The sequence below is a fragment of the Pongo abelii genome, chromosome 12 (assembly GCF_028885655.2).
Source record: "Pongo abelii isolate AG06213 chromosome 12, NHGRI_mPonAbe1-v2.0_pri, whole genome shotgun sequence".
Taxonomy (NCBI): domain Eukaryota; kingdom Metazoa; phylum Chordata; class Mammalia; order Primates; family Hominidae; genus Pongo; species Pongo abelii.
Genome location: NC_071997.2, coordinates 85,966,265 through 85,993,521, shown reverse-complemented (window position 1 = coordinate 85,993,521; position 27,257 = coordinate 85,966,265). Strand labels below are relative to the sequence as shown.

Sequence of the window (27,257 nt, the reverse complement as noted above, 5' to 3'; positions counted from 1 at the left end):
TCCTTGCTCAGCCCGGTGAGCAGAGCCTGGGAGGAGCCCCAGGGTTCCTTCCAGGCATCAGTTGCAACAGGTGAAATGCTGGCACTGAGCATCCTGGTTTCCCTTAGTAACCTACTGTAGATTTGTCATCTGTGCATTTTGCTAACCTTTTTAGAAGCTATTTATATCTCTAGCCTGCACCGCATCACACGGGAATGCTGGTTTCCTCCTCTGCGTTGGGAAGGTGGATAGCCTTTGTTGACTCCAAAGCCTTTGCTGTGTTCTCTCCAAAGTCTGAATGCCCTGTGTTCCCCTCCTTGGGACTCTGATGTGGGTTTGGGTTATGCCAGCTTAGACTGTGGGCTGGCAGGCAGGGACTTTAGGGTGGGGGCAGTCCCCACCAGCTCTGGTTGGTCTCCAATTGTGCCTCATAATCGGGCACATAATCTGTGCCCCATCCCCGTCCTGGACCTTTGGTCTGTTTGGCTTCTCCACTTCCATCATGATTCTCCTGAGGTTCGGTGACATTCCCACGCTTTGAACGAAAGCTTCCCCGCAGGTATCTCAGGCATGAGTGTTACAGGTGTGCTGAGATGCCAAGCTCTCATCTCTGAGGGGCCGGGGGAGTGACATCCTAAGGGGGTTGAGCATGTATTGTCAGTTGCTGTGGGTGCTGTGATGTGAAAAAGGTGGGAAGCATTGCTTTAAGCCCCTCAGAGTCAGAGGCCCCATGGAGAATTGGGCTTTTGCGGTTTTGTTGTGCAATTTGGGGTTTCAAGAGATGAGATCTAATGGTATGAAAACAAAGCCAACAAAGCAGCTCTCCACGGGGGTGTCGGTTTCCAGAAAGGGCACATGTGTTGGCAGCTGTGGGTGCTACAGAGGCCTCAGACACAACAGCAATGCTTCAGGAGGAGAGGGACGCAGTTACAAAGAAACAAGACGGAAGACCATGTGTGGCTCTTAAAAATTAAAATTCCTGACTCTCAGCTGAATTTCCTTTCTCTCTGAGAGGCTTGGCTTTGCCCTAATTTGGCACACTTGGGTCAGAGAGCAGCTTTCCTTGCCCTCAGCAATTTGCCATTCCTCTTTTAGTTTCTGACCACAGCTGCTTTGCATGTACGGAGGCCAGGCTGTCTGAACTCTCAGGGGTCCCCCGGCTCCCTGGGTAGAACCTTCTCCAGCCCAGTGCCTGCCAGGACCTCCTGGATGCGTTCTTGCTCTCTTCAAGAACAGTGTCTTTCTCTACCATGTTGCAGTGCTCAGCCCGGTGCCTGGTACCTTGTAGGCATGCAAGAAATAAATCTTAAAATAAGGCGATTCTTGGCCAGGCAGGGTGGCATGTTCTTGTCTGTAATCTCAGTACTTTGGGAGGTCAAGGCGGGAGGATCATTTGAGGTTAGGAGTTCCAGACCAGCCTGGACAACACAGCAAGACCCCCACTTCTACTAAAATTTTTTTTTTAATTAGCCAGATATGGTAGTGCATGCCTCTGTAGTCCCAGCTGCTCAGGAGGCTGAGGTGGGAGGATCACTTGAGTGCAGGAATTCAAAGCTGCAGTGAGCTATAATACAAGGTTTCATTGCACTCTAGCCTAGGCAATAGAGCGAGACCATGTTTATGTAAAAAAAAAAAAAAAAAAAAAAAAGAATTGATTCTCATTTGACTGTCAGCTTGTTTCTGCTAAAATGTTAACCAAGGACTAAAGTCATAGCTGCTAAATAATAGCATCAGCACAACCCCTTTCCCAGGAAAGCTTCACTAATACAGTAGAAGTCTCTAAGGTTCAAAGGAGAAACAGGCACGTAGGTATGGGGCAGGCCACCAGTTTTGTCTTTACATGGGCCTAGGGGCCTTAGTGATCACCAGTGGGGCTGTCTGTCCCCCAACACTCTCTCTCAGACTCCGGCCTTTGCATGTTTCCTGAGACCTCTTGCTCCCAGATCCCCTGAGGAGGAGACAGGTTGGCAGTGGAAAGAGTGTGGGTTTTGGAGCCTCCAGATGAACTTCGAATCCTAGCTCTACCTCTTTGTAGCTATGAGACATCGGCCAGCCGGCTCACTTCTGTGAGCCTCTCTTCCTTCTGTGTGAAGTGTGGAGATAATCTGTACCCTGCAGCATAGCTGTAAGGATTAGAAATGATGTATGTCATTACCCTGTAGGGCTTGGTGCTGAGAGTGCGGGCCCAGGCCAGCTTTGGGGGCTCCACACTGGCTCAGTTCGGTTGGTGTTGATTCAATGCCTGGTGTGTGTTCCCACCTTCCACAGGAGAAGGTGGGGGATCGGGCCACAGAAAGGTCCACTACACAACTGGGCAAGTTCATTGTGTGAAACTGAGTGCTGCAGGGTCCCACACAGGAAGAGGTGACAGGGAGGAGCTTTTTGGAAGATCTACGCTTGCAGGAAGAGATGGGGGCCAGCAGAGTACTGGTCGCCATGTGGACCCCCACACTGGACTGCCAGGGCCCAACTTCAGCTCTGCCACTTCCCAGCAAGGGGCTTAACCTTCGGAAACCTGTTTCCTTATCTGTAAAATGGAGATTATGATAGTACCTCCTTGTGGGGTTGTTAGATATGTCGGAGCTTCCCAGCTCCCAGATAAGGGATTTCCTCAGCCCTCAGGGCAGCTGGGTAGGGCCTGGGACAAGCCGGGGCTCAGGTTGTCCTAGCTTGAGCAGTCTCACCTCAGGCATGCAGCAGTGGCTCCTCTACCCCACCCAATGTGTGCTGAACACATCATCTCATTTTCTCTGTGTGCCATGAAGTGAAGATTTGGGAAGCATTGACCTAAATGAGTTCCAGCAGGCAGAGGGGTATGGAGAGCTCATATTCTGAGTGGGAAGAGCAGTGTAGGGAGGAACGGCAGAGGGGGTGACCCCAAAGCGTCTTTTTATGGAACCCAGATCCCTGCTATCAGTGTCAACATGTGGAGCAGGGTTGATAACTAAATTATGGAGTTTTTCACCTGGTGACTGACAACTTGGTAATTAAAGAGATATTAATCTGGTGCTGTGTTGCTTGTTGATTTTAATAGAAAGAAAAGAATGTGGGGGAAGGGGTCTTTATTGCTGTCTCTGTTCCTTTTTGAGTGAATGGTGAGAGCACTGAAGCAGCCGCCTCTCCAGATCCCTAGATTTTCCTACTCTACTCAGGCTCAGGGTAGACTGAGGGGCTTAAAAGTGGCAGGCTCATCATCATATGACATTTTTACAGCACATAAAGCATGTTGCACCTGGTACCGCCTTGAGTTCCCTCACCTGCTCTGTGAGTAAAGGAAGCCAGTGGTGGCTGTCTCATTTTGCAGGTTTGGGGAGGTTAAATGACTCGTTCCAGGCCACACAGTTGGTAAAAGGCAAAGCCAAGATCACCAGGCAGGCTGTCGGACTTTAAGCCCTGGGTTCTTGATGTTAAGTTACTCTCCCTAATCATCTGGCCCATGTTAAATGCCTCTTTTATCACATGCACTCCATTGTTCAGCGTTTCATGTAAAAGGTACATTCCAAGCATATCGCTTTTCTAGATAGAAGAGTTGGTGGAACATTGTGTATAGATGGAACACGTAGGGACTGCAGCTAAAACAGCTCCTACAAAAACTTCTGCCCCATGTGACGTTACGGGTGTTTTGTCAATTTGTCCCTAAACCACCATGCTTCCTCAAAAAGGCACAGGCCTGAAGTGGCGCTGATGGCCCCATTGCTGAAGTATGTGTGGAAGAAGCTCATGCCATTTGCCTAAAGTTGTGGCCCCTTCCCAGAAGAGAGGGACAGGGAAATGCTGTTTGGGGGGCTGCCAGGCAGGCCAGCTTTAGCCTGCAAATGACAGGTGTCATTTCTGTCCCATGGAGGCTAACTCAGGCCTTTCCTTTCTCCCTTCAAGGATTTTCTTATTCAGGGGAAGCCTACCTCTTCAAATCTGTTTGTCCCTCTTTCATCTGAATATTCTCTAAATATGGCGCAAAACTTCCTCTGCCACCTGCTGTTCATATTGTTTGCCCTCTTGGGCCATCCCCATTGCCACCACCTCTGTATGGGCTCCCAAATCCTGCCTGGCTGCTTCCTGTGGTGGCTGGCAAGCCTAGAAGAGAACATTCATCCAGTCAGTCAACATACATTTCCTGAGCACCAGATCTGGGCCAGGGGCAGGTGTTAGAAGATCCGTCAGGCACAGGCCTGGCCCCCAGAGGCACAGTGTTTTGAAGGGTAGGTCAACCATGAGTGATGGGAGGGCAGTGGGGCCTATTTACTGGGGGCACAGAGGAGGAAGGCTTATCCTTCCAAGGAGGTGAAATGCTAGTAAGAGTTAAGTTGAGTAAGGTTGTTTCCACGAAAGTTGTTTTTTAGCTGGAGAAACTGATCAGTTTGGATTCTTACATGTACTAGATGCTCAGTGAGGCCTTGAATAGGTGGCACTGGTTCTCAAAGTGTGATCCTCAAACCAACATGGATTTCCTGGGAACTTGTTAGACATCCAAATTCTTAGGCTCTACCCCAAATCCTCTGAATGAAAAACTAAGAAATTTCTTTCATAAAAGCCCTTCAGGTGATTCTGATGCAGGCTAAAATGTCAGAGCCACTGAATTAATGACTGTGCACTTCTGTACCTGCTCTTTGCAACCCATTTCTTCCCCCTGCCCCCTGCCCTCCCTACCACATCCACCCCTGTCTTCCATACACACTGTCCCTGAAGTGCAGAGAACATGAGTTATTTTATTCTTTTTTTTATTTTTTCAATTTTTAAAACAATGTTGTGGGTGTATAGTAGGTGTAAACATTTGTGGGGCACATGAGATGTTTTGATACAGGCATGCAATGTGAAATAAGCACATCATGGAGAATAGCGTATCCATCCCCTCAAGCAGTTATCCTTTGTGCTACAAACAATCCAATTACAGTCTTTGAGTTATTTTTAAATGTACAGTTGCGTTGTTATTGACTATAGTCGCCCTGTTGTGCCATCAAATAGTGTCATGTTTTTTCTAACTTTTTTTTTTTTTGAGACAGAGTCTTGCTCTATCGCCCAGACTGGAGTGCAGTGGCACGGTCTTGGCTCACTCAGCCTCCACCTCCTGGTTTCAAGCAATTCTCCTGCCTCAGCCTCCCAAGTAGCTGGGACTACAGGTGCCCGCCACCATGCCCAGCTAATTTTGGTATTATTAGTAGAGACAGGGTTTCACCATATTGGCCAAGCTGGTCCCAAACTTCTGACCTTGTGATCCACCCACTTCAGCCTTCCAAAGTGCTGGGATTACAGGCGTGAGCCACCGTGCCTGGCCCTAACTATTTTTTTGTACCCATTAACCATCCCTACCTCCCGCCAAGCCCCCAGCTACACATCCCAGCCGCTGGTACCCATCCTTCTACTCCCTATGTCCATGAGTTCAATTGTTTTGATTTTTAAGATCCTACAAATAAGTGAGAATACATGATGTTTGTCTTTCTGTTGCTGACTTATTTTACTTAAAGATCTCCAGTTCTATCCATGCTGTTGCAAATGGCAGGATCTCATTGTGTGTGTGTGTGTTTTTTAATTTATAAATTTTTAAACCCCCAGCCCCACAAAACACACCCCCATACACCCTCATTTCTAGTTCTTTACACATGGTTGAGATTGTCTGTAGTTACTGGAATGAATTGAATGATTCAGCCATGGGTGCTCCCTATCCAGTTCACCTGGTGGAGAAGGGCCGCAGTGCTATCAGGAGAAAAAAAATGGAAGCAGAATTTTGTGGGGTACCTTGGCTCCATTAGTGTGCTATGTGACCTAGGGCTGTGCGCCCAGTAGGCTCTGCAGGTATTTCTTGATGAGGCCTAAACACCAAGCTATTTCTCTCCCGCATATTAAGGGGCTCAATAGACAGGATGCCTGGACAGGGCTCTGTTCATTGTGGCTGAGGTTAGCACTCCTCTGGGTGGTGACAGACCCTGTCCCTGAGAAGGATGGCAGCTTGGTTTGTGCTAAATTAGTTCCAAAGCATCAGATGGGCAATGACATCCTTTCTGTGTTAACATTCCCCAGGCGGGTCACAAGGAGTGGCTGAAGGGAGAGGAAGGGCTGTGTTACTCAAACACCCATCTTGCCAGTAATTACTTCTTTCCTGGCTGACCTCTGCTTTCTGTGCAAGTGTCCTCCCCTCCCTTTATTCTCCTGCCCCCGCTCTTTTACATTTTTTCTTTCTTTCTTTCTTTTTTTTCAAATTTGTTCCAATCTAGAAAACCCATTCTCTTTCAAATGGCATAATGGTTGGGATTATAAATGAGTTGGCTCAAAGTGTGCCCCCTCTAGGAGCTGCCACTGAGAGAGCATTTAATTTTGAGCATCCAGTTCAATTAAAATTCCATTTAATCCAGCTTACTTTTCACAGAGTTGTCTTCCCCAGTGAGCTGATTACCCGAAGGTGTTCCAGCAGCCTCCTTGGCCCTGGAGGAATGGGGAAGGGACTGGACACGAGGAGGGACAGAGCAGGCAGATGGGGGCTCTGCTTCCTTCGGACAGGGACTTCGTCCAACAGGCGAGAGCTTTGGATATTCATCCACTGCGGAAAGTGAGAAGTCCAGCTGAGGCTGAGGCACCCCATGACCTCCTCACCTCTGACTCCGGCCCTCTAGTGGTCGAGTCCCTCCTTAGAATTTCCACTAAGTGAATTGTCTCCAGGCTGCACTCTAGCATTTGGTTTTATTCATGTGTAAATCTTTGCTCCCCATGCAGATTGTAAACTCTTCCCCTTCCTGTCCCTGCAGGACTGCACGTAGCACGTAGCACTTTGCACAAATGTTGGGGGCCCCAGTAGGAACTAGGTGTGTGTTAAATTTAGGGGAGTCTGGTGGTAAGATTATTATGGAAAGAACCTTTCTCATCACTTTATAACATCTCCATATTGGCTTTCCTATCAGCTCATTTGAGAGGAAATTCTGACCTGTCTGGACATTATTGAGTGGCTTTAAAGCAGGTTATAGGTGGCGATTTGAATACATTGACCATTTAAGCAAAGTGGGATTCATTTCCGGACTCACAGAGCTCATTAGCAGACAGGCTGCCAGGTCTGTTTGGATGAAATACTGGCTATGGGCATGTACTGTTCTCCAGCAAGTCTAGACCTGTAGGAGTCCTTCACTGAGCTTTATGTCAAGTGTGCTTCCAGAGTGGCCTGTGGCCCTCTGTGATAAGTCGGGAGGAGGGGGACATGGTGAGGATGCTGACCTGCTCACTTGTGTCTTGACCGGGAGACCCGGAATGCCTCCTGTTGTCTGAACAAGGTAGTATGGAAGTATCAGCATCTAGGCAAGCTGGTGTTAAGAAGAAAGTAATTACTCAGAGAAATTGCTGGTGTGTCAAACTGCTTGATATGTAAGTTTCCTCCTCTTTCCTTTGTTTTATTTTTTGAGACATAATTCAGAGAACACTTTAATCACCCCAGAACGAAACCCCATACCCACCGACAGTCACTCCCCACCATTCCTCCTTCCCCGTCTCCTGGCAACCACTAATCTGTCTTTCTGTTTCTATGGATTTACCTATTCTGGACATTTCATATTAATGGAATCCTGCAATGTTTGCCCTTTGTGTCTGGCTTCTTTCACTTAGCATAACATTTTCTAAGGTTCATCCATGTTGTAGAAGGTATCAACGTTCCATTCCTTTTTATGGCTCTGTGATCCTTCTCTTTCCATTTTATTCCTGCCCCCGCTCTTTTTCAGTCGTTCTTCCATGGCCATTCTTTCCCAGGCTCTGGGGACTATTTTCAGGGTTTCACGGTAAAAAGTGAAGTTCTGCTAGTTGTGCACTTGTGGTGCTGGCTTCGCCCCTGGTTCAGGTAGAGGCGAGGGCTGACCTCTTCTCTACCCTTCTGATATTCTTTTTCTTAAAAAAAAAAATTTTTTTTTTTGTGCCTTTTAATGCTTGGATCTGGACCTTCCAGTGTTCTTGTTTTCTCTGTGCCTCTGTTCATATACTCTCCCACCCCAACCACACCCTAATAGCTTTATTTATCAAACATATAAGTATCCATTAGACATAAAAGTGAGGTGAGGAACACCTCATTGCTGGCTTCGAATTTGGCTCCCTGGGCCTGTTAAGTCAGTTCCACTTATTTTTTTGCCTTTTAGCTTCTAAATTTTGTTGCTGTTATTTCTTTTCCTATTTCTTTTGTCCTTGTGGCTTTATGTTTTTTAAAATAATTACTGTACATGTTAGAGGATTTTGGAGAGGTCAAAGATAAATTTATGCATGTGTTCATTTGTCTGGGACTTAACTGAAGTCTTCTCTTTTTTTATAGTTAGAAACATAAATATGAAGAACAAAGTTGTAGTGGTGGATATTCTGTTCAGGGCGAGGCTCCTGATGAATTCATAAAGAAGTTGCTTGGCATACAGGCTTTGGAGCAAAACAAGTTGGATTTCTGGGAGGAGATTTCTGTTTCATCCGGGTCCTGGGGCCACGTGATCACGTTTTCCTTCCATACGAGAGCATGGCTTTCTAGTGGCCAGGATCTGTTGTGTCCACTAGCTCCAGCATCTGCTATCTTACTGCTGGACAGAGGTAGATGGACACTAATATTCTCATTATGCAATTTCTACTTTGCTAGACTCTGTGTAGAGTCTGTATAGACCATGACTTTTCAGTTAACATATTTTTCAGATAGGCCAAAACATACTCTATTAGATTATAGCTTTCTTTAGTTACATTGCAGTCACCTTGATTAGATTTGGGTGTTTTCAAGTGTCTCAGTCATCTGAATATAAACCATATTACAGATGACTAATAACTATTACAAATTGATTTTCATTAACTTAATTTTCAAAATGTAGCCCTCTCTCAAATGAGTAGCGTGTCCTACTATAGACCCCATAAACACACACACACACACACACACACACAAAACCTGTATATAGATATATATATCTCTAATATATTAGGTATATATATGTATATACAGGTATGCGTGTGTGCGTGCACATTTATATGTGTATGTGTATGTATATATGTGCACATATATATGTGTGTGTATATATATGTGTATATACGTACATATGTATATATACCTTTGATACAGGTATCAAAGACATTGGCCAGGCAGGAAAGAGTACGTCCAGCTCTGGGGATGGTGGGGGAGGGTCTGGACAGTTTTCCTAAGTGAGTAGCTGGTGTGTGTGTATGGTTTGGGGTGGGAAGGGAGCCCAGGCAAGACAGAGTATTCCAGGCCAAGAAAAGAGCACAGAAAGAGTCATGTGGGAGAAGCTGGGGTAGATGGGGAGGTGTGGGAGCAGCCTATGTTCATTTTGGCTACAGAGTAGTCGTTCATCGGAGAAGCCATTAAATCTAAGGTGGGAAGAGAGGTTTGATGACTGCATGGCCAGCCTTGAACTCTGAGCTACATAGTTTGGACTTCTAAAGGGCACAGTCTTCTGAAGATGGGTGCCTTGATAGAGAGATTAACAGAGAACATCCAGTAATACCTATTTTTCCACATAGCCTTTTCTATTTGTCAAGGGCAGATGTATTCTCTCCACTCTGAATCCCTGTGGCACTTAGCATCAATGGCTGTTGGCTCTTGTATTCATCTGTGCCTACATTGGAGGCTACCTTGGACCCGTTTATCCCATTTAGCCCTAACAATGACATTAAGAGGTAGGTCATACTGTCTACCCCTCTCTCTGCACCCCATTTTTTTAGTGGATGAGGAAATAGGGTCAGAGACAGGGAAATGACTTGAACAAGATTACATACATGGCCAGTGAGAGGCCACCCTGGACATCGGGCCAGGCCCTCTGACTCCAGATCTGCATTCCGCTGTTCTCGTGACATACCCTTGCTGCCAGTGTCTCACTGGTTGCTTAACTAAGCCAGTGGCTCTTTGAAGGGAGACTCACACGATTTGATTTTCCAGGCAGCACATAACACAGGCCCAAGCGATGGAGCACAGGCTCTGACAAGACTCACTTACCGGCAGCACAGGGTGGGGATAAGAACAGGGACCTAGCCGGTTCCTATGCAATTTCACCAGACTGTAGGGTCCATACCTCTAAGTCCGAAACTCCCTCACCCCCACTGCTGCCAGCCCAACTGCTCCAGTGATAGTTTTCCACCACTTCACCGAGAGCCTGGGCTCAGCTGCTGCCCTCACTGCCCTGGAGAAAGAGAGGAATGACACCGCCTGTCCCATTGCTGACTCTAAGGCTTTTATGAGAATACACAAAAGAGAGTAGCTACTTGAAACCACTGGAATGACAGTTTATCTGGTGATTTTCCTATAAAGTTCTATTGTTGCTAGTTTCCTCCTCTATCTGTACTGTTGCTTCTCTTTGATTTTGTCTCACTGGCTCTTGCTTTGCTTCAGAAATGGCACGCCTCCCTAGCCAGGTCCTTTAGAGTAGGATATCAAGAAGTTGAGCAGCTAGATTGTCTGAATTTCTTGGAACACAGAGAATGCTAGTGTAGGCATGTGTGCATTATTGTACAGGGAGCCACTGAAAGCTGCCTGCTGTGTGCAAAGCGGGCCGAGAGGACTCCGTGGCCACATCAAAGCCTGTGTGCATTTGACTCTTCTCCCTTCCCAGCCTTTGATTTTTTTTGAAAAACATATTTGAGATATATCAGTTTAGCTATTTTCTCAGTATTTTAATAAAATACCTGACTTTAGTCCTTGCCTGCCATGTAAACCTACGCACTTATTTAAACCAGCAAAATTTCTCAGTGTGTTTGTGCTGAAGTTAATTTCACATTCAGTTCTCATTTTCTGCCTATTTATTACTCTGCCCCAAATCTGCTGAAACTGAATGGAAAAGGAACACTATTCGGTGGACATGGTTATAAATTAGCAGCCAGCACATGTGTTAAGTGCCTTTCATACCTTAGCTCATTTCTTTTCCCAGCATTTAAGAGGAGGCTCCATTAGTAGTCCATTTTATAGATAAAAGAAACAGAAAAGGTAATAACTTGCCCAGGGCCATGCAGCTAGGAAGCCTAACTCAGAGACTCAGGAGGTCTGTGTCTGAAACCCCATGATCGACTACCTGGTTGAAACAAAGAGGGGTTGTGTGGGAGAGGGTCCTACACTTGTGGTTAGGAGAATTGCATTCCTGCTTCACTCCTACCCGCCTCTCCATGTGACTCTGGACGGGTGGTGAGCTTCTTTGATCCTATTTCCTCATCAGTGAGGTGGCAGCTGACCTATCTCCTAGGCTGATAGTGAAGAGCCAGTGGGTAGCCTGGGTTGCTGTGAAAGCATGAGCAGGCACTCTTCTGGGCTGTAAAGTTACATAGGCTGTAGTAATGTGGTGAGGCTATTTGTTTTGTGATAGGCCAGGAAGAGCCCCCACAGGGAACCGTCTGTAGTGTAAAAGGGCCAGAGCTGGTGGGAAGAAGATAAAGGGAAGTAATACAGAACAGGCAGGGGAAGGGAGGGCATCAAACCCATGCAAGGAGGATAAGCTGTGCTCAGTGGTGATGGATGCATATTGCGAAGAGTTGATGTCAACACATCAACTCTTGGCCTCCAGGGACTTCTTGCAGGGTAATTCTGCAAGAATTTTCTGAATTTTCAAAGAAATCTAGGTGAGTGTGTATGTGTGCATACACATGTATGTGTGTGTGGGTACCTGCAAGGCAAGATCCTACCTTTGCACACTTGTGGACCTGTGTGTATTTCTTTCCTCTTTTTTTCTCTTTTTCTTAATAGAGACAGGGTCTCCCTATGTTGCCCAGGCTGGTCTCAAACTCCTGGGCTCAAGGGATCCTCCTGCCTTGGCTTCCCAAAGTGCTAGGATTATAGGCGTGAGCTACCACGCCCGGCCCCAGTGTGTATTTTTTTTTAAATTGAGGCGAAATTTACACAACATAAATTTAACCATTTTTAAGTATATAATCAGGCTGGATGCGGTAGCTCATGCCTATAATCCTAGCACTTTGGGAGGCCAAGGCAGGAGGATTGCTTGAGCTTAGGAGTTCAAGACCAGCCTAGGCAACACAGTGAGACCCCCATCTCTACAAAAAATAAAAAATTGGCCAGATGTGGTGGCACGTACCTGTAGTCCCAGCTGCTTGGAAGACTGAGGCAGGAAGATTGCTTAAGCCCAGGAGTTTGACTCTGTAGTGAGCCACGATCGCACCACTACACACCAGCCTGGGAGACAGAGTGAGATCCTGTCTCCTGTCTCTAAAAGAAAAATTAAAAAATAAAGTATACAATCCAGTGGCATTTAATACATTCACAGTGTTGTACAACCACCAGCTCTGCCAGCTCCAAAACATTTTCATCTCCTCCTCAGAAATTGTGTGTGTTTTTGAAAGGGCCTGTTCTGTGCAAGCGTGTCTGTGAGGGCATCCTGATTTCGCCTGCTGGGAAGCCATCCTCGTCCTCAGATGGCAGATTGCACTGTATGCGTTTGTTTGGCCAGCAGAGTGGGGCTCAAGTATTCACATTCCACATGGGTTTGTTGGTCATGGCTTAACTCCTCTGTGCACTCTGGCTGCCTCATCTGGACAGAGGAAAGCAGCACTGCAGCCTTCATCTGAGCGTAGTTACCGGGGTCTTCTCTTTGCTGCTTGGCTGCTTGTTGCCTTTGTCTGTTAAAAGGATGTGTGTAAGTATGTATGTCAACGGGGGACTTCAGCCTCTGTAGGCCAAGTGTTGAAAAGGGTGAGAGGGCTGCTCTGGTAGAAGTGTCAGACCTGGGATGTCTGTACGCCTCCCTCTCCATAGCTAGTCCTGGAGATAAGTAAGAGCGGGTTCTGGGACTGAGCTGTCGCATAGACCCTGGTGGTGATAACAGAAAACACAGCAAGGGCCTGTGTAGAGGGAGCCCTGAATAATCTCCATGAGCTGCAGAGATAGGGCCAGTGAGTGGCAAATCCTTTTATACTGTGGGGGAGAGGAGGTGGGGAGCAGCTGCAGAAGGAGAAGGTGGGGCAGGAGGACAAGCCAGTGAATACTTTGCTCTGATTGGACAACCCAGGTCATGTGCCCACCAAAAACCAGTGACTTAGTGGGAGGGGCAGGAGTGGGAAATGAAACTCAATGATTGGCTTAATCCAAGCAGGGACTCTCTATATAGCCAAGTATGGGGCCAGGGTCCCCAGGGGCTTGTGTGTGAGTGGAGGAGGGGTGGTAGGTCCTGAACTGAATCAGAGTTTTGGAAAGAAGGAGGAAGTAGGAGAAGAATGCTGGATAGACAGTCAACTGTATTCTCCATACCTAGATTAAGACAAATGTCAAGACAATGCAGAAAAAGTTGTGGTGAAAAGCAGCAGCAGGAACTAAAATGCTTAAAGCATCACTCAGTCTGAGGCTCTCGTATTAAGAGTTCACATTATTCAGGGAGGTAGGTTGGACCCATTGGTGTGCCACAGAAAAATGGCCCTGCTCACAGGAGGCAATTTGATATCTGGCCGAAAGTGACGTCAGCAGCCTGAGAAATTAACCTGTTACTGGAGAGAATTCAGGTATTTGATCCACTTTCTCAAGCTTTGTAGCTGGTGAAGGAGGTGCAGCTAGCACTGTGCAAGCTACTTGCACAATGACTGCAGCTGACTTTTCTCACTTCACCTTCCCATGAGCCACCGTCATTGATTCAGCAGGAACGTAATAAGCTGCTACCATGAGCCAGGCCTTGAGCAATAGTCCCCTGCCCTCAGGGAGTCCTGATGCAGAAGGGGAAGATGCAGATCAGAAAAGAGGCAATTGTATTACAGTATAAACAAACAGGATGACAGGAGAAGCTCGTGGTGCCACAGAAGTGTGGAGCATGGCGACGCTTAAGCTGAATTGGGAATTCAGAGAAGATCTGCTGGATGAAGTGATTTCCAGACTCAAACCTAGAAGACGAGTGGGAGCTCCCAGGTGAAGAAATACAGAGAGAGAGAAGAAACGGAAACTCGCTGGGCAGGTGACTGCTTTAGTGTGTGTGTTTGTGTTAGGGGTTGATCCTGAGAACTTTCAGGTTTCTGCCTTGTGCACCCTGATTGAGTGGTGATATCTTTTAGTGAGATGATGAACACAGGAGGAGTTGCAGTTTTGATTGGGAAGAAATGAATTTAGTTCAGAAATGTTGAATTTGAGATGGTTCTGGTTCAGCTAAAAGGAGGTACATAGTAATAAGCTAGTTCTGGAACTCAGAGGCAGAGACCTCCTCTGACCACCTGCTTGACATCTCAAGCTTAACACGTCCCAAACTGTCCTCTTGAGTTCTCTCCCTATGGTGCTTCTCTACCCTACCCTCAGTCTTCCTCGTCCCTCTAAAAGATGCCGTATCATCTAGATATATCCAGAATATATCTAGAATCCACCATTTCTCTAGCTGTCAACTGCCATCCCTTAGTCTAAGCTTCCATCTTCTCTCAGCTGAATTACTATAATAACCTCTCCCCTTATAAGCCTGCCTGCCTAATTCATTCTCCTCAAAGTAGACTGGTTTATCTTTTTCAAGTTTTGTGACTTTTTTGTGGGGGCGGGGGGCTCACCTTTTAATGACTTTCCATTGCAGGTGGGCCCTGGTGGTCCAAGCTGACTCCTTCTCCAGCCCCACCTGTCACCCTGGCTTTTCCCTGTGGTCTTCAGTATGTCAGGGCTTTTCTGCCTTGGGACGTTTGCATACATTGTCTTGTTGTCTGTCTCCTTAAGCGGTCCCTCAGGTCTCAGGTTCAACATCACCCCTGCAGAGAGGTCTTTCTTGCCTGCCCAGACTGAAACTCATCTTCCTGGTTATTCTCTCTCCCAGAACCTGGCTCTTTTCCTTCATAGCACCTGTCCCAATTTGCATTTATAGTCATTTTTGTCCCAATTTGTTAAATGCCTGATTTGATACCTCAATTTTATCAGACCCATCTCCCATTTTTATAACAAATACTTCCTTTTTACTTATCCTCAAATGAAATCTATAGATAATCTAACCTCCCTATACATGTAATTTTAAATCAGTATAACATCCTGGCAGTGATATAAAGGAGAAATAAAAAGGAAAGTAATTCATCATAAAACTATTTATTTCAGTGTTAAATTCCTAAACTCCCAAGGCTGACTACTCCAGAAATCATAATGAAGTAATCAGGCCTGCACCTATTAGGTAAAATGACCATGAATGCAACAGTTACAAATATTGGCTAACATAGTTATGTTTTATTAGTGACTTAGATACTAACAGCAGTGTTGCCAGTGGCATGTGGTTTTCTGTGATGGTAAGTAACTCCTGTGATGTTTGTTTTCTCTTTTTCTTCTTCTTTTTTTTTTTTTCTTTGAGACAGGGTCTTGTTCTGTCACCCAGGCTGGAATGCAGTGGCGTGATCTCAGCTCACTGCAGCCTCAATCTCCCAGGCTCAAGTGATCGTCCCACCTCAGCCTGCCAAGTAGCTGGGACTATAGGCACATACCACCACACCTGGCTCATTTTTTATTTTTGTAGAGATGGCATTTTGCCGTGTTGCCCACACTGATCTTGAACTCCTGGACTCAAGCAATCCACCTGTCTCAGCCTCCCAGAGTGCTGTGATTACAGGCATAAGCCACTGCACCCAGCCTCCTGTGATGTTTCAAATGAAATAAAGTTCAATGTTTCTCCTTCAATGTGGACTGAAATTACCTTCCTAGAAAATTCATTAAAGTCTGAGGGCCGTGGCTCATGCCTATAATCCCAACATTTTAGGGGGCTGAGGCAGGATAATTGCTTGAGCCCAGGAGTTCGATACTAGCCCAGGCAACAGAGCAAGACCCCTGTCTCTACAAAAAAAAATAAAAAAATTTCTGACTAGCTGGGCATGGTGGCACATGCCTGTAGTATCAGCTACTCAGGAGGCTGAAGTGGAGGCTAGAGCCCAGGAGGTCAAGGCTGTAGCAATCTGTGATCATACTATTGCACTCCAGCCTGGGTGACAGAGTAAAACCGTGCTCAAAAAAGAAAAAGTTTAAAACATGCGCTAAAGTTATGCCAAAAAACTTTATTTTTATATATGCAGCAGAATCAGGTCCTAGATTCATGCGATTATAAAAGGTGTTCCATGGTGAGCAGGTCTATGCAAACCTACCTTCAAAGGCCGAGGGAGCTGAGAGGCTGAAGAAAGAGACTGACAAATCCAGTTTCTCAGAAAGAAATATTTAATAGAGACTTAGAAACAGAAATGATGTCTAGGTAGGCCAAGAGATGGTGGATTCTCACAACCAATCTCCAGAAAGTATCCTTTATATAGCAAGCTTTTAGGGTAGAGACACAGGAAGCTCATCATCCCTGACTTCCTTTAGAAACTCATGACCACGGGGAGGTTATGAGGGCTTATCTGTGCTACTGGAACACCTTGAATTGTAGGTGTCAAACATTGGTCATCATGGCAGTTTTACTTCAAGATGGCGTCACTCTTGCTATGCAACAGGCTGTTTTCCCACAAAAGAGTTTTTCATATTTATGAACATCTAGCAGTACACTCACCAGTCATGCGGGCCTGGGGCTGGTTTTCCTCATACAGGTCATGTAGCACCATGGCTCCCACCCTTAAATGCTAGCAGAGTTTCCCCATTCATTTTGACAATTGACAGCACCTCCCAAATGTCCGAAATGCCCCCCAGACATAGGGTGGTACTGCCCTAGCTGAGAGCCGTGTGCCTACTCCTCTGCTGTACTCTACACAGAATGAGGGCAGGGTCTGTGTTGTGTTCACTCGTCTATACACAGCACTCAGCACCTACTTGCCAGATATTTGTGGAGTGAATGAATGAATATTCTATCAACATGAAATTTGTGCCAAAAAGTTAGAAAAGGAGTATACCACATGGAAATGTGACCAGCCATTTACCTTCTTTCAGCATGCTTTAGGCCAGCTGACCTCTGTTTTAGTGCAAGAGACTTGTAATTATAGCTCCAGACAATATGGAATTTCAGCTCTAAATCCTTTACAACTGGGAAGTCACCTCACCATGCACAGAAGAAATAGCACTGGCTCCGAAGTTGTGGTTTGTCTTTTTTTGGAAAGTCAGGCTTGTCTGCCGAAGAGCTTGAAACACTTGACCAGCTCTCTCATTTATCTTAACATGTGTATGCTATATTTATTCTCCCTTCACAGATGGGGAAGTGAAGCTTGCCTGAGGGCCGTATTTAGCTAAGTCTTGATCCTCTGCCTTGTGGTGGTCAGCTTAGATAAAATGGAATCCTAAAACTTGATTTTTATCCCGTAGTGTGAACCTCCTCCCACATTAAATCTGCTAGTAGGGCTGCTCACAAGGGTAAGAAGTGTTAGTTTGAGTGTTTTTTATCATGTGACATGGCGGTCTTCTAGTTCAGTGCCCTGCTTTTAGAGATGAGGAAGTGCCAATTCATCACAACACAGTTAGATAATGACAAGGCCAGTCCTCTAGCTGGTTTCTTTCTGCTCCACCAGATGTAAATTTTCTCTCTGTTTCCTCCAGCCAACCTAAACAGGAGTTACGATCAGTCAGGTGGCCAAAAGGAAAGCACAATGGAAAAGAAGCCCAAGATCTGGTTCCCTAGCTCCTAAAGAATTGGTATATTAATTAGGAGGCTGACTTATTATAAATCAAAATATATGAAGATGACAGTAGCTAAAAGTAAGAAGCTAAACCTTTAATTTCAAGAATTCTTTTACTAAGTGCTGATCAGGCCAGTGACATATAAATACCATTTCACAACTGAACTGAAAATTAAAAAAGAAAAGAAAACACCAGATGTTTGCAAAGTTTTTGAAAAACAGTGACCTCTTAAGAATTTATAGCACCTAAAAAAAACCTTTCTCTTCCCCAAATTTTCTTTAGTCCAGGAGTGCTGGGAGGTAGTAGGAAGTGGTAGGCAAATTCAGTAAACTCATCACTGGTGAGTTTTGAACCAAACTTACCAAAGTGTTTTCAAAAAGGACCCAACCCAGCTTCCTTGAAAAACAGAGTTATTTTTAAGTAGGTAAAAACTGATATTTTCATTTCACAAAGTTAAATATAAAATGAACTCAAAAGTGTCAAAATGACTACACAATAGAAATGAGGTTTCAGGCCAGGCGTGGTGGCTCATGCCTGTAATCCCAGCACTTTGGGAGGCCGAGGGAGGCAGATCACGCGGTCAGGAGATTGAGACCCTCCTGGCTAACACGGTGAACACCCGTCTCTACTAAAAATACAAAAAGTTAGCCAGGCGTGGTGGCAGGCACCTGTAATCCCAGCTACTCAGGAGGCAGAGGCAGGAGAATTGCTTGAACCCGGGAGGCGGAGGTGGCAGTGAGCCGAGAACATGCTATTGCACTCCAGTCTGGGCTATAAGAGTGAGACTCCATCTCAAAAAATAAAAAAAAAAAATGAAATGAGGTTTCATAGGCTACTCTGACCAAGCATTACCATAGACATGTTGTGATATATAAGTTAGATGTAGGAGAAAACAGTTGCATTCTCAGAAGCTGGCTTCATGACATGTGTCCTATGGGCTTCCGTGTAGCACCCTTTGAAGGGTGGAGGGTTTCAAGAGCCGGATGCCTGTTTTGGACTTCTTGCTAGAAACAGATATTGTAGATGAAGATTACTACTGTGTGCCTTGGAAGTGACACAGAGAATTGCTACTGCACAGACCACAAAGCCACCACTTTTCAGGAACATTCTTACTTAGTTGTCATACGTTTTATATCTCTCTTCAAGTAGTCAGAAGCTGCTTTAGATTTTGGAAGGCTGGGGCTTATCTGTTACCCCTTGTTCTAGGTTGTTTCTCATTCTAGGTTGTTACAGAGGAAAACTCTAGTAGGTTTTGATAAATGACTATTTCCTACATCAAAGTACTATCCTGCATTATTTGGGATTATAATACATTCCTATAGTACTTTATGGTCTTCAAAGCATTTGTCACTGATAAGTCTTCCGTTTTTCAGACAGAGAAACTAAGGTCCTAAGGAATAAGGGACTGGACTAAAGTCGCATTCCTAGCATGCTGGATACGTTCAAGTTCTCTCCATTCTGTAAGGACCAACTCAAGTGCGTCTTCCAAGAAGTCTTTTCTTAGTGTCCCCTCATTACTACTTTTTATATTTACCACATTCTAACTTGTAATATCATGTTCACATACATCTTGTCTACCTTACCATGAACATCCTAAGAGCGAAAGCCATTATGCATTTGTGTGTATCTCCTCACCTACCAGAATTGTTCTTGGGTGCTAACCTGATGCACGTTCCCACACCAGCCTGCAGTTTCCTCTTCTAGGCTGTGGCTTGGAGGTCTGCAAGGCGCTGGAGTGGTGTCCAGGCACATTGTGGGCACTGCTGCACATTCAAGTGCATTGTCTTATTTTTAACATACAGATATTTAATGAGAGAGCTTTGTAAATGTTTACAAGGTGTTTTACAAATAGCTGTTATTTGAATCTCATCCTTCCCTCCTTTATTTATTGCAGTTAGCACTGTTCTGGGCACATAGTAGGTGCTTAGTAATGTTCCTTAAGCATTTCTATATTCACTTGCTCCAGCTTACACTTTTATTCCCTCCTATTGTTGTATATGACTGTCTTTTTATATGTTTATGTCTTGAATTCCCAACTAAACAGCAAGCTCCAGAGGGCTATAGTCTCAATAAATCTTTGCTGATTGCTTTTAAATAACACATGATAGCATACCAGCTAACAAAGTATGGCACAAGGTAAATCGTCCAATGTGAGTGTTTTTATTTAAGATATGTTTTGGATATGTATTTTAAAATAGACATACACATCCCAAAAACATATATTTTAAACAGAGATCACTAAGGTAGGAGGGAACACCCAGGTCCACATAAAGGGGACAAAGAATGGTGCAGAAGTAGGAGGCTCATGGGCACTGCTGGCTGAGCTGCACACAGAAAGGGGTCTTCAGCTGATGGCCGTTGGCTACATTTCTCTGTGGCATTGGAAGAGCTTTTGTTTCCTCTCAGAGCACATTTCTTTAGTTTTTTGTTTGCAGATTCTTGTCAGGTGGTAAGTGTGTGATTTCTTTTTCTTTTCTTTTTTTTTTTTTTTTTTTTTTTTTTAAAGACAGGGTCTTACTCTGTCACCCAGGCATGTTCATGGCTCACTGCAGGCCCAACCTCTTGAGCTCAAGTGATCCACCCACCTCAGCCTCCTGAGTAGCTGGGACTGCAGGCATGTGCCACCATGCCCAGCTAATTTTTGTATTTTTAGTAGAGACAGGATTTCACCACATTGGGAAGACTGGTCTCGAACTCCTGGACTCAAGCAATCTTCCCACCTCGGCCTCCCAAAGTGGTGGGATTACAGGTGTGAGCCACCGCACCTGGCCATGTGTGATATTTTTAATGTAAGGTTGTCATTATCACATATCGAGGACTCTTCAACAAGGGAGAGCCTGAACACTAAGCTGCCAGAACACACTTAAAAACTTGATACTTCTGGTACTTAGCCAACTGGTAAGAAGCTAAAGAGTCTGCCATGCAGTCTAACAGCCATGTTGACTAAACTCACCAGTTCTTTCATTGTTTTGATGTTTTTAATACACTTTTCTCTACCCCTGAGAATGTTCTAGTTACCATGCTGAAATGTTTAAATACCTACATTTTAAAATTAGAACTAAAATATAATTGGTTTGTTAATTAGGAGGACACTGGAGAGTTGGCTGTGAGAAGTTGTGACTTTGATAAGTTGATCTTTTAAAAGTAAGGGCAGTTGCTCTACATTTGACTTCTTTGTGTTGTCAAATTTAAAATATATGGCTCAAGATGAAAGATTCTGCACACTTCCACTTATTCATTCCCAAATCCCACATTTCATATTAAATTCACTCAGGATACTGTGTGATGGATATAAACCATTTTATATGATGCAGAGTACAGTATGCACAGGGGATAATTTATTTGCTAAATTTGCTATCTGTTATTAGACTTCTAATTACTCAGCTGGATAGAAGCAGAAAGGTCTCATTCTTGTACTAACTGCCAATTTTTTTTTTTTTTTTGAGACGGAGTCTAGCTCTGTTGCCCAGGCTGTAGTGCAGTGGTACAATCTCTGCTCACTGCAACCTCTGCCTCCTGGGTTCAAGTGATTCTCCTGCCTCAGCCTTCCGAATAGCTGGGATTACAGGTGTGCACCACCACACCCAGATAATTTTTCTATTTTTAGTAGAGATGGTGTTTCACCACATTGGCCAGGCTGGTCTTGGACTGCTGACCTCAAGAGTCCCACCTCAGCCTCCCAAAGTGCTGGGATTACAGGCGTGGGCCATCATGCCCGGCCACTAACTGCCAATTATTTAGCCAGAGATGACAGGCAGAAGGAATTCATTTTAGATAGTTCAGACTTAAGAAGTAACATTTCTTTCCAAGGAGGTCTAAACATATGTGTGTGTTTTATTTTTTAATAGCCCCAGTTCTTCACATTTTAATTAATCAAACAAAACCTGCTATTTAAGAAATATCTAGAAATGATTGGTCCAGTTGTCCTCCTTTGTGCCCACATGTCTCTCACGGAGGAAAGTCAGGATTCACTGTGGTTATGAAGAGAATCTGTACAATATATTTACCTTGTGTAAAATATTTGGATTAATATTGTTAAGCATTTCTAGAGAACATGGCATTCAATTAGTTTTTATTTCTTGTCATCTCTCACTAGAGAAAGAGCGCACACTTCTGTTTCCCTGAGGAGGTAAACTTGCTTGAAAAGTAAAATTTCCATTAAAATCTCTAATTTGGCTTTCTTAAATATGTCTATTTTTGTTGCATTTTAAATAGTCTTAAGGCTACGTGACTAGTACAGTAATAATATATCATTCTCTTTTATTCATCTGAAAATTATACTGTCTCAAGAGACCTGAGTTTTGTGTGTTTTGATTTTATTTCTTACTAGAAGACTTCTCTGTGATTGGAGGGAGCTGCAAAGCTGAGGCAAGTGTGGGACTCAGGGGACCCTGCATGGATTTGCAGAGGAATAAGAGACTTGGTTTCCCATGGGATAGAGAATTTATGTTTAAGCATTGAAAGAGTTCTTTGATGTACCAGGTATTAGGCGTAGTGCTTTAGTTGCATTATTTCATTTATTCCTCATAATCCTATGGGATAGTATTCCCATTCCTATTTCTGTGAAAATTGGAAATCTAAATATGGATGAGGAGTGCTTTTTAATGAGAACACCCCATTTTCCGGCCATGCCAACTGCAGGTTTGCTCAGAAGTGTGGAGTTGCTGGGTGCGATGCTAAGATGACATACTGTTTCTTTTTTTTTTTTTTTTTCTTTTATGGACTTGCAGTTTGAAACAGGCAGTAGAGCCCAGAAAGTACATATAAGGCACCCAATTGTACTGTTTAACACAAGCTGATTTTAAAAATGTTAAATTTTCAAGAAGTCTTCCTCTAGTAACTGTCTGGGGGTGTAACGTGTTTCATACCCACCCTGTTTGATTTCTTCATTGTGAATTTCTTAACACCAGAGCACTGCTTTAATCAAAACCATTTAGAGGCGTTCACTTTAAAAAATAAAAGTTGCAGAAGATTGGGGGTGGCATTTCCCCTCTCGTCCTGTGATAGCCAACACCTGAGAAATCTTTTAATGCCCACAGCTCCAGATTATAGGTGTGCCCTTCAAAAGCATCACAGAAAAACAAAAGGGTTACCCACCAGTCAAGGGTTTGAGATATTAACATGCTTGAGTTGAAAGTTATATTATGAAAAATGTCAGAAAAATGCATGAAAGGAAAATTGTTCCATGAGGGAAATACTACTGCTGAAACTCCAAGTGGAAGATGATGTTTTTAATATTCCCTTAGTTCCACATTTGTGTAGTTCTGTAGTGAAACGAGTCATTTAAGAGGGGAGGTGGCCCAGGCTAAAAATAAAGTTTCTTTGAAACCAGATGAGAGTCTAGCTATGCCAAAAATGGAATCCGGACTCTGTTCACTCTCGAGAATGTAAATAAGTAGAATTTTGTGTCACATAAAATAGTCTATGCAAAAAAGGATATTCACTGCCTTTTGTGATAGAGACTAAAATAACCATCAGGAGTATAGCTGTTCTGGGGACTCTGAAGCAACAGTGTAAAATGATATGGTAGTCTAACGTATTCTGATTTAGAAAGATGTCCAAGACAAAGAAAGTGCAGAGCAACAAGTACTGCATGATTTCATTTTATGTACAGATGTACGAATATGTGCAGTTACTGCTATATTCATGCATAGAAAAAGAACTGGAAGAATAAACATGAAAATATTAAGTAGAGGGAATGAAAGTTGGAGAGTAAAGGAGGATTTTGGTGGATTTACTGTATATGTTTCTCTTTAAATTTTCACACACACACACACACAATTAATAAAACTATAGAAACAACGAAAGCAAAGCTTGAAGGTCTCAGTGAAGCTGTATAGTGGTTAAGAGTATAGACTCTGGAGTAAAAACTGCCAGGATTTGAATCTCAGCTCCTTGACTTACTGGCTACACATCCTTACGCAAGTAATTTAACTTCTGTGCTTCAGTTTACTCAAATGAAAGTCAGGATTAAGGGTACTTGTGTCATATTGTTGTTACAAGGATTAAATAAGTAATCCATGAGAGAGCATATAGACTAGTGCCTGACACATAGTAAATATTTAGTATGTATTAATTATTATAAATTATAATACTTAGGCAATGTCTAGCTATATTCAATTCTTTGTGCAAACTTTTTAGTTAAAAATGTTTTTAGTGACAGCATTAGTGATCATAATGTATTTTTCGAAAGTTTTCATTGTCATTGTTAATGATATTGTCATTTTTTTTTTTACCTCACGGGTGTTCAGAACTTCACAAAGAAGAATAACAAAAACAGAGTTATCTGATTTTACTTAGAGTGCCATACATTCCACTAGTGGAGTACTCCTGAATTTGCATCTTTGACCATGTAATCTAATGTACATATTACTAGTAAATAATAGAAATGTAAATGCATAATGAGGCTTTTCTTTGTTCCTCAGGAAGACTATGACCGTCTGAGGCCTTTATCTTACCCAATGACCGATGTCTTCCTTATATGCTTCTCGGTGGTAAATCCAGCCTCATTTCAAAATGTGAAAGAGGAGTGGGTACCGGAACTTAAGGAATACGCACCAAATGTACCCTTTTTATTAATAGGAACTCAGGTATGTCTGGTTTGATTTTCTGCATTTTAGAATAAGCTCTTTGGCCTGTCGTAGGGGCTGCTCTCAGACAAACAGTCCCAAAGCTGAGCAAATGATGTTAAGTGTTTAATCTCAGCTGCAAGTTAATGAGTTCTATCATATTTTTGGAAAAAATTGTGCCAAAAGAAAGAAATTATATTCCTGGTTTTTAAAAACTAAGTTCTTTTGTTTAATCTTTTTTTGGTATGTGGGAATTAAGTGGGATTACATGCTTTGATTTTTCTTTAAAGATTTGTAATATTATGGGACATTATTGACCTTTCTTAATTAGATTGATCTCCGAGATGACCCCAAAACTTTAGCAAGACTGAATGATATGAAAGAAAAACCTATATGTGTGGAACAAGGACAGAAACTAGCAAAAGAGGTAATGGAACACTTACAGAATTTCAGCATGAATGTAAAAGATGCTAAGATAACAATAGAAGCTGATTTTATTGTGCATTTACTGTGTGCCAGGCACTGTGCTGAGTGCTTTACATGCATTATCTCATTTAATCCTTGCATGAACTCAGTGAGGTAGGTCTGTTTCCCGTTACACAGAAGAGAGAGTGGAGGCTTGGTGATGTCAGATAATTTGCCCAAGATCCTGCAGGTAATAAATGGCAGAGTTGGGTTTCAGTCCAAAGCCTGACTCCTGGGCCGAGGCTCTTACATCTGTGCTACATTGCCAGTGATATTTTCCTAAAAAGTTACAAATGGAAAAAAGCATCGGAAATATGTGTCACTACTTTCAACCCTTCTTCATTACTTAAACATTTGCACTGTGCCAAATCAGCTCTGTCTTAAGACTCATTGAGTTAGACAGTGGAGCCACCTAGGATGACAGTTTAAATTTGTGGTTAAAACCAAAGAATGATGACTGGGTTTGAAAAGAAATGTGTTGAAATTTCTGCAATCTTTTTATGAAAAGAGGATAGAAAATACAAAAATTCTAAAAATATATATAACAGTGATGCATGCAATACCTTGTAGCCTATATCTTCCTTCGTGCCCCAAAGCTAGGTTTACTTTTTCCCCTTTTTTCCCATTTGGCCTTAACATTATTGGATTCTATTTTTTAAATGTTGTGATTTCAATAGGACTTTTGTGGAAACAGAATCCATATATGGTCTTTTTTTTTTTTTTTTTGAGACGGAGTCCCACTCTGTGGCCCAGGTTGGAGTGCAGTGGCGGGATCTCAGCTCACTGCAAGCTCTGCCTCCCGTGTTCACGCCATTCTCCTGCCTCAGTCTCCCGAGTAGCTGAGACTACAGGTGCCTGCCACCATACCCAGCTATTTTTTTTTTTTTTTTTGCATTTTTAGTGGAGACAGGGTTTCACCATGTTAGCCAGGATGGTCTCGATCTCCCGGCCTCGTGATCTGCCCGCCTCGTCCTCCCAAAGTGCTGGGATTACAGGCATGAGCCACCGCGCCTGGCCCATATATAGTCTTTTAAAATGTAGTATCAGGAGGCAAAAGAAAGCAAGAAAACTTTCTGGAGGACAGTTTTTCCTAAAGCAAAAAATAAATGGCTTTACTAACGAATCACTTCAGAAATTCCATGTATTCAATTTTGTAATCTTGGGGAGAGAAGGAATTTCTAAATGTCATAAAGATAAAAGTCACAAATGAAAATATTAATGATTTAACTGCATAAAAACTTAATACCACATCAAATGCCAGAAATAAAATGAAAAGTCATATAACCTGAGATGGATGGCAGAAAAATGGGTTAACATCCTTAGTATACAGGAACCTCTTGCATATGAGTTAATCAGAAGAAGCCACAGATTCCAATAGAAACATAGGCTAACAATGAAAAATTCACCCCCCAAAATGCAGATTGCCATTGAAGATAGGAAATACGTTCAAACTTATTAGTAGTCAAATGTAAGCTCAATTTGCACCTACAGAATTGGCAAAAAATGAGAAATTAATTATAATACCCATGTAGTAAAGTGGACACTGTTGTACTATGGTTGTTGAATCAAAGCAGTCTTGACAGTATGCAAAATCCTTAAAATCATGGACACTTTTGATCAAGCAATTCCATATGTAAGTTTATCCTAAGCAAATCATTAGGATGTTGGTCAAAGGGTACAGTGTTAGGAGGAATACGTTTTTTGAGATAACACTGCACAACATGGTACTACAGTTAGTAACGGTGGTGCTGGGCGCGGTGGCTCACACCTGTAATCCCAGCACTTTGGAAGGCGGAGGTGGGTAGATCATTTGAGCCCAGGAATTTGAGACCAGCCTGGGCAACATGGTGAAACCCCATCTCTACCAAAAAAAAAAAAAAAAAAAATTAGCCAGGCATGGTGGCACATATCTGTAGTCCCAGCTACTTGGGGGGCTGAGGAAGGAGGATCACTTGAGCCCAGGAGGTGGAAGTTGCAGTGAGCCAAGACAGTGCCATTGCACTCCAGCCTGGATGACAGAGTGAGACCCTGTCTCAAAATAAATAAATAAATAAATAAATAAATAAATAAATAAATAAAGGTGGACAGCATATTTCAAAATTGCTACAAGAGTAAATTTTAAATGTTCTCACCACACAAAATGATGAGTATTTAAGGTGATAGATGTTAATTATGTTGATTTAATCATTTCACTTGTGTGTGTGTATGTATATATAGAGAAAATATTGCTTTGTACCTCATATATAAAATTATAATTTGTCCACTTATAATATTTAATAATAAAATAAATTATTAGGGATGTACTTAGAGCTACAAAGATGCTGAATTGTTTATGGCAAAAATTCCCTGCATCTATTAAAACTTCATACTATCTGTTAAGATTTCATATTTATTATGTAGTTAAAGGGAAAAAAGTAGTTGCAAAACAGTATGATCTCATTCCTAGACTCATCAGTATTTGGCAAAGTTGCGTCCTTCCTGAAACTCTCTTCACTTGGACTCTCTTGGTTTTTCTCCCCTGTCATTGGACTCTGTTCCATCTCTTTACCTCCTTGGTCCCTGGTTGGAGGGCCCCAGGGATGAGCACTCAGCTTTGTGGATGTCTTCTTCTATAGCTACACTCCCTAGGCCTAAATGAGCTTCTGTCAGTCTTGTAGCTTCTACAGTCTATAACCAAAGATTCCTAGATTTCCATCTCCAGCCTGGACCGCTTTCCTAAATTCTCAATTTGGTTATCCAGCTGTTTACTCAACAAGTCCATCCTAGGTGGCTGAGTATCT

At 43.3% G+C, this 27,257-nt stretch overlaps 1 protein-coding gene across 4 annotated transcripts in view; it reads left to right on the top strand.

Moving 5' to 3' along the window:
* The window catches only part of RHOQ (ras homolog family member Q), a 37,105-nt gene that overhangs the window by 6,220 nt on the left and 3,628 nt on the right, over window positions 1-27,257 (top strand). Inside the window, exons 3-4 of one of the 4 annotated variants that reach the window (XR_010136302.1) lie at window positions 13,666-13,859; window positions 23,869-23,995. The exons of 1 other annotated variant lie outside the window; for it this stretch is intronic. Coding sequence is in view for 1 of the 3 variants with exons in the window: in XM_002812061.6 (XP_002812107.3) it covers window positions 23,869-24,033; window positions 24,344-24,439 (261 nt within the window). In the remaining 2 variants the exon portion in view is untranslated. Of the gene's footprint in view, window positions 1-13,665; window positions 13,860-23,868; window positions 24,034-24,343; window positions 24,440-27,257 lie in introns of those variants that run through there. 2 more of the 4 variants (XM_002812061.6, XR_010136303.1) reach the window with 2 other exon arrangements.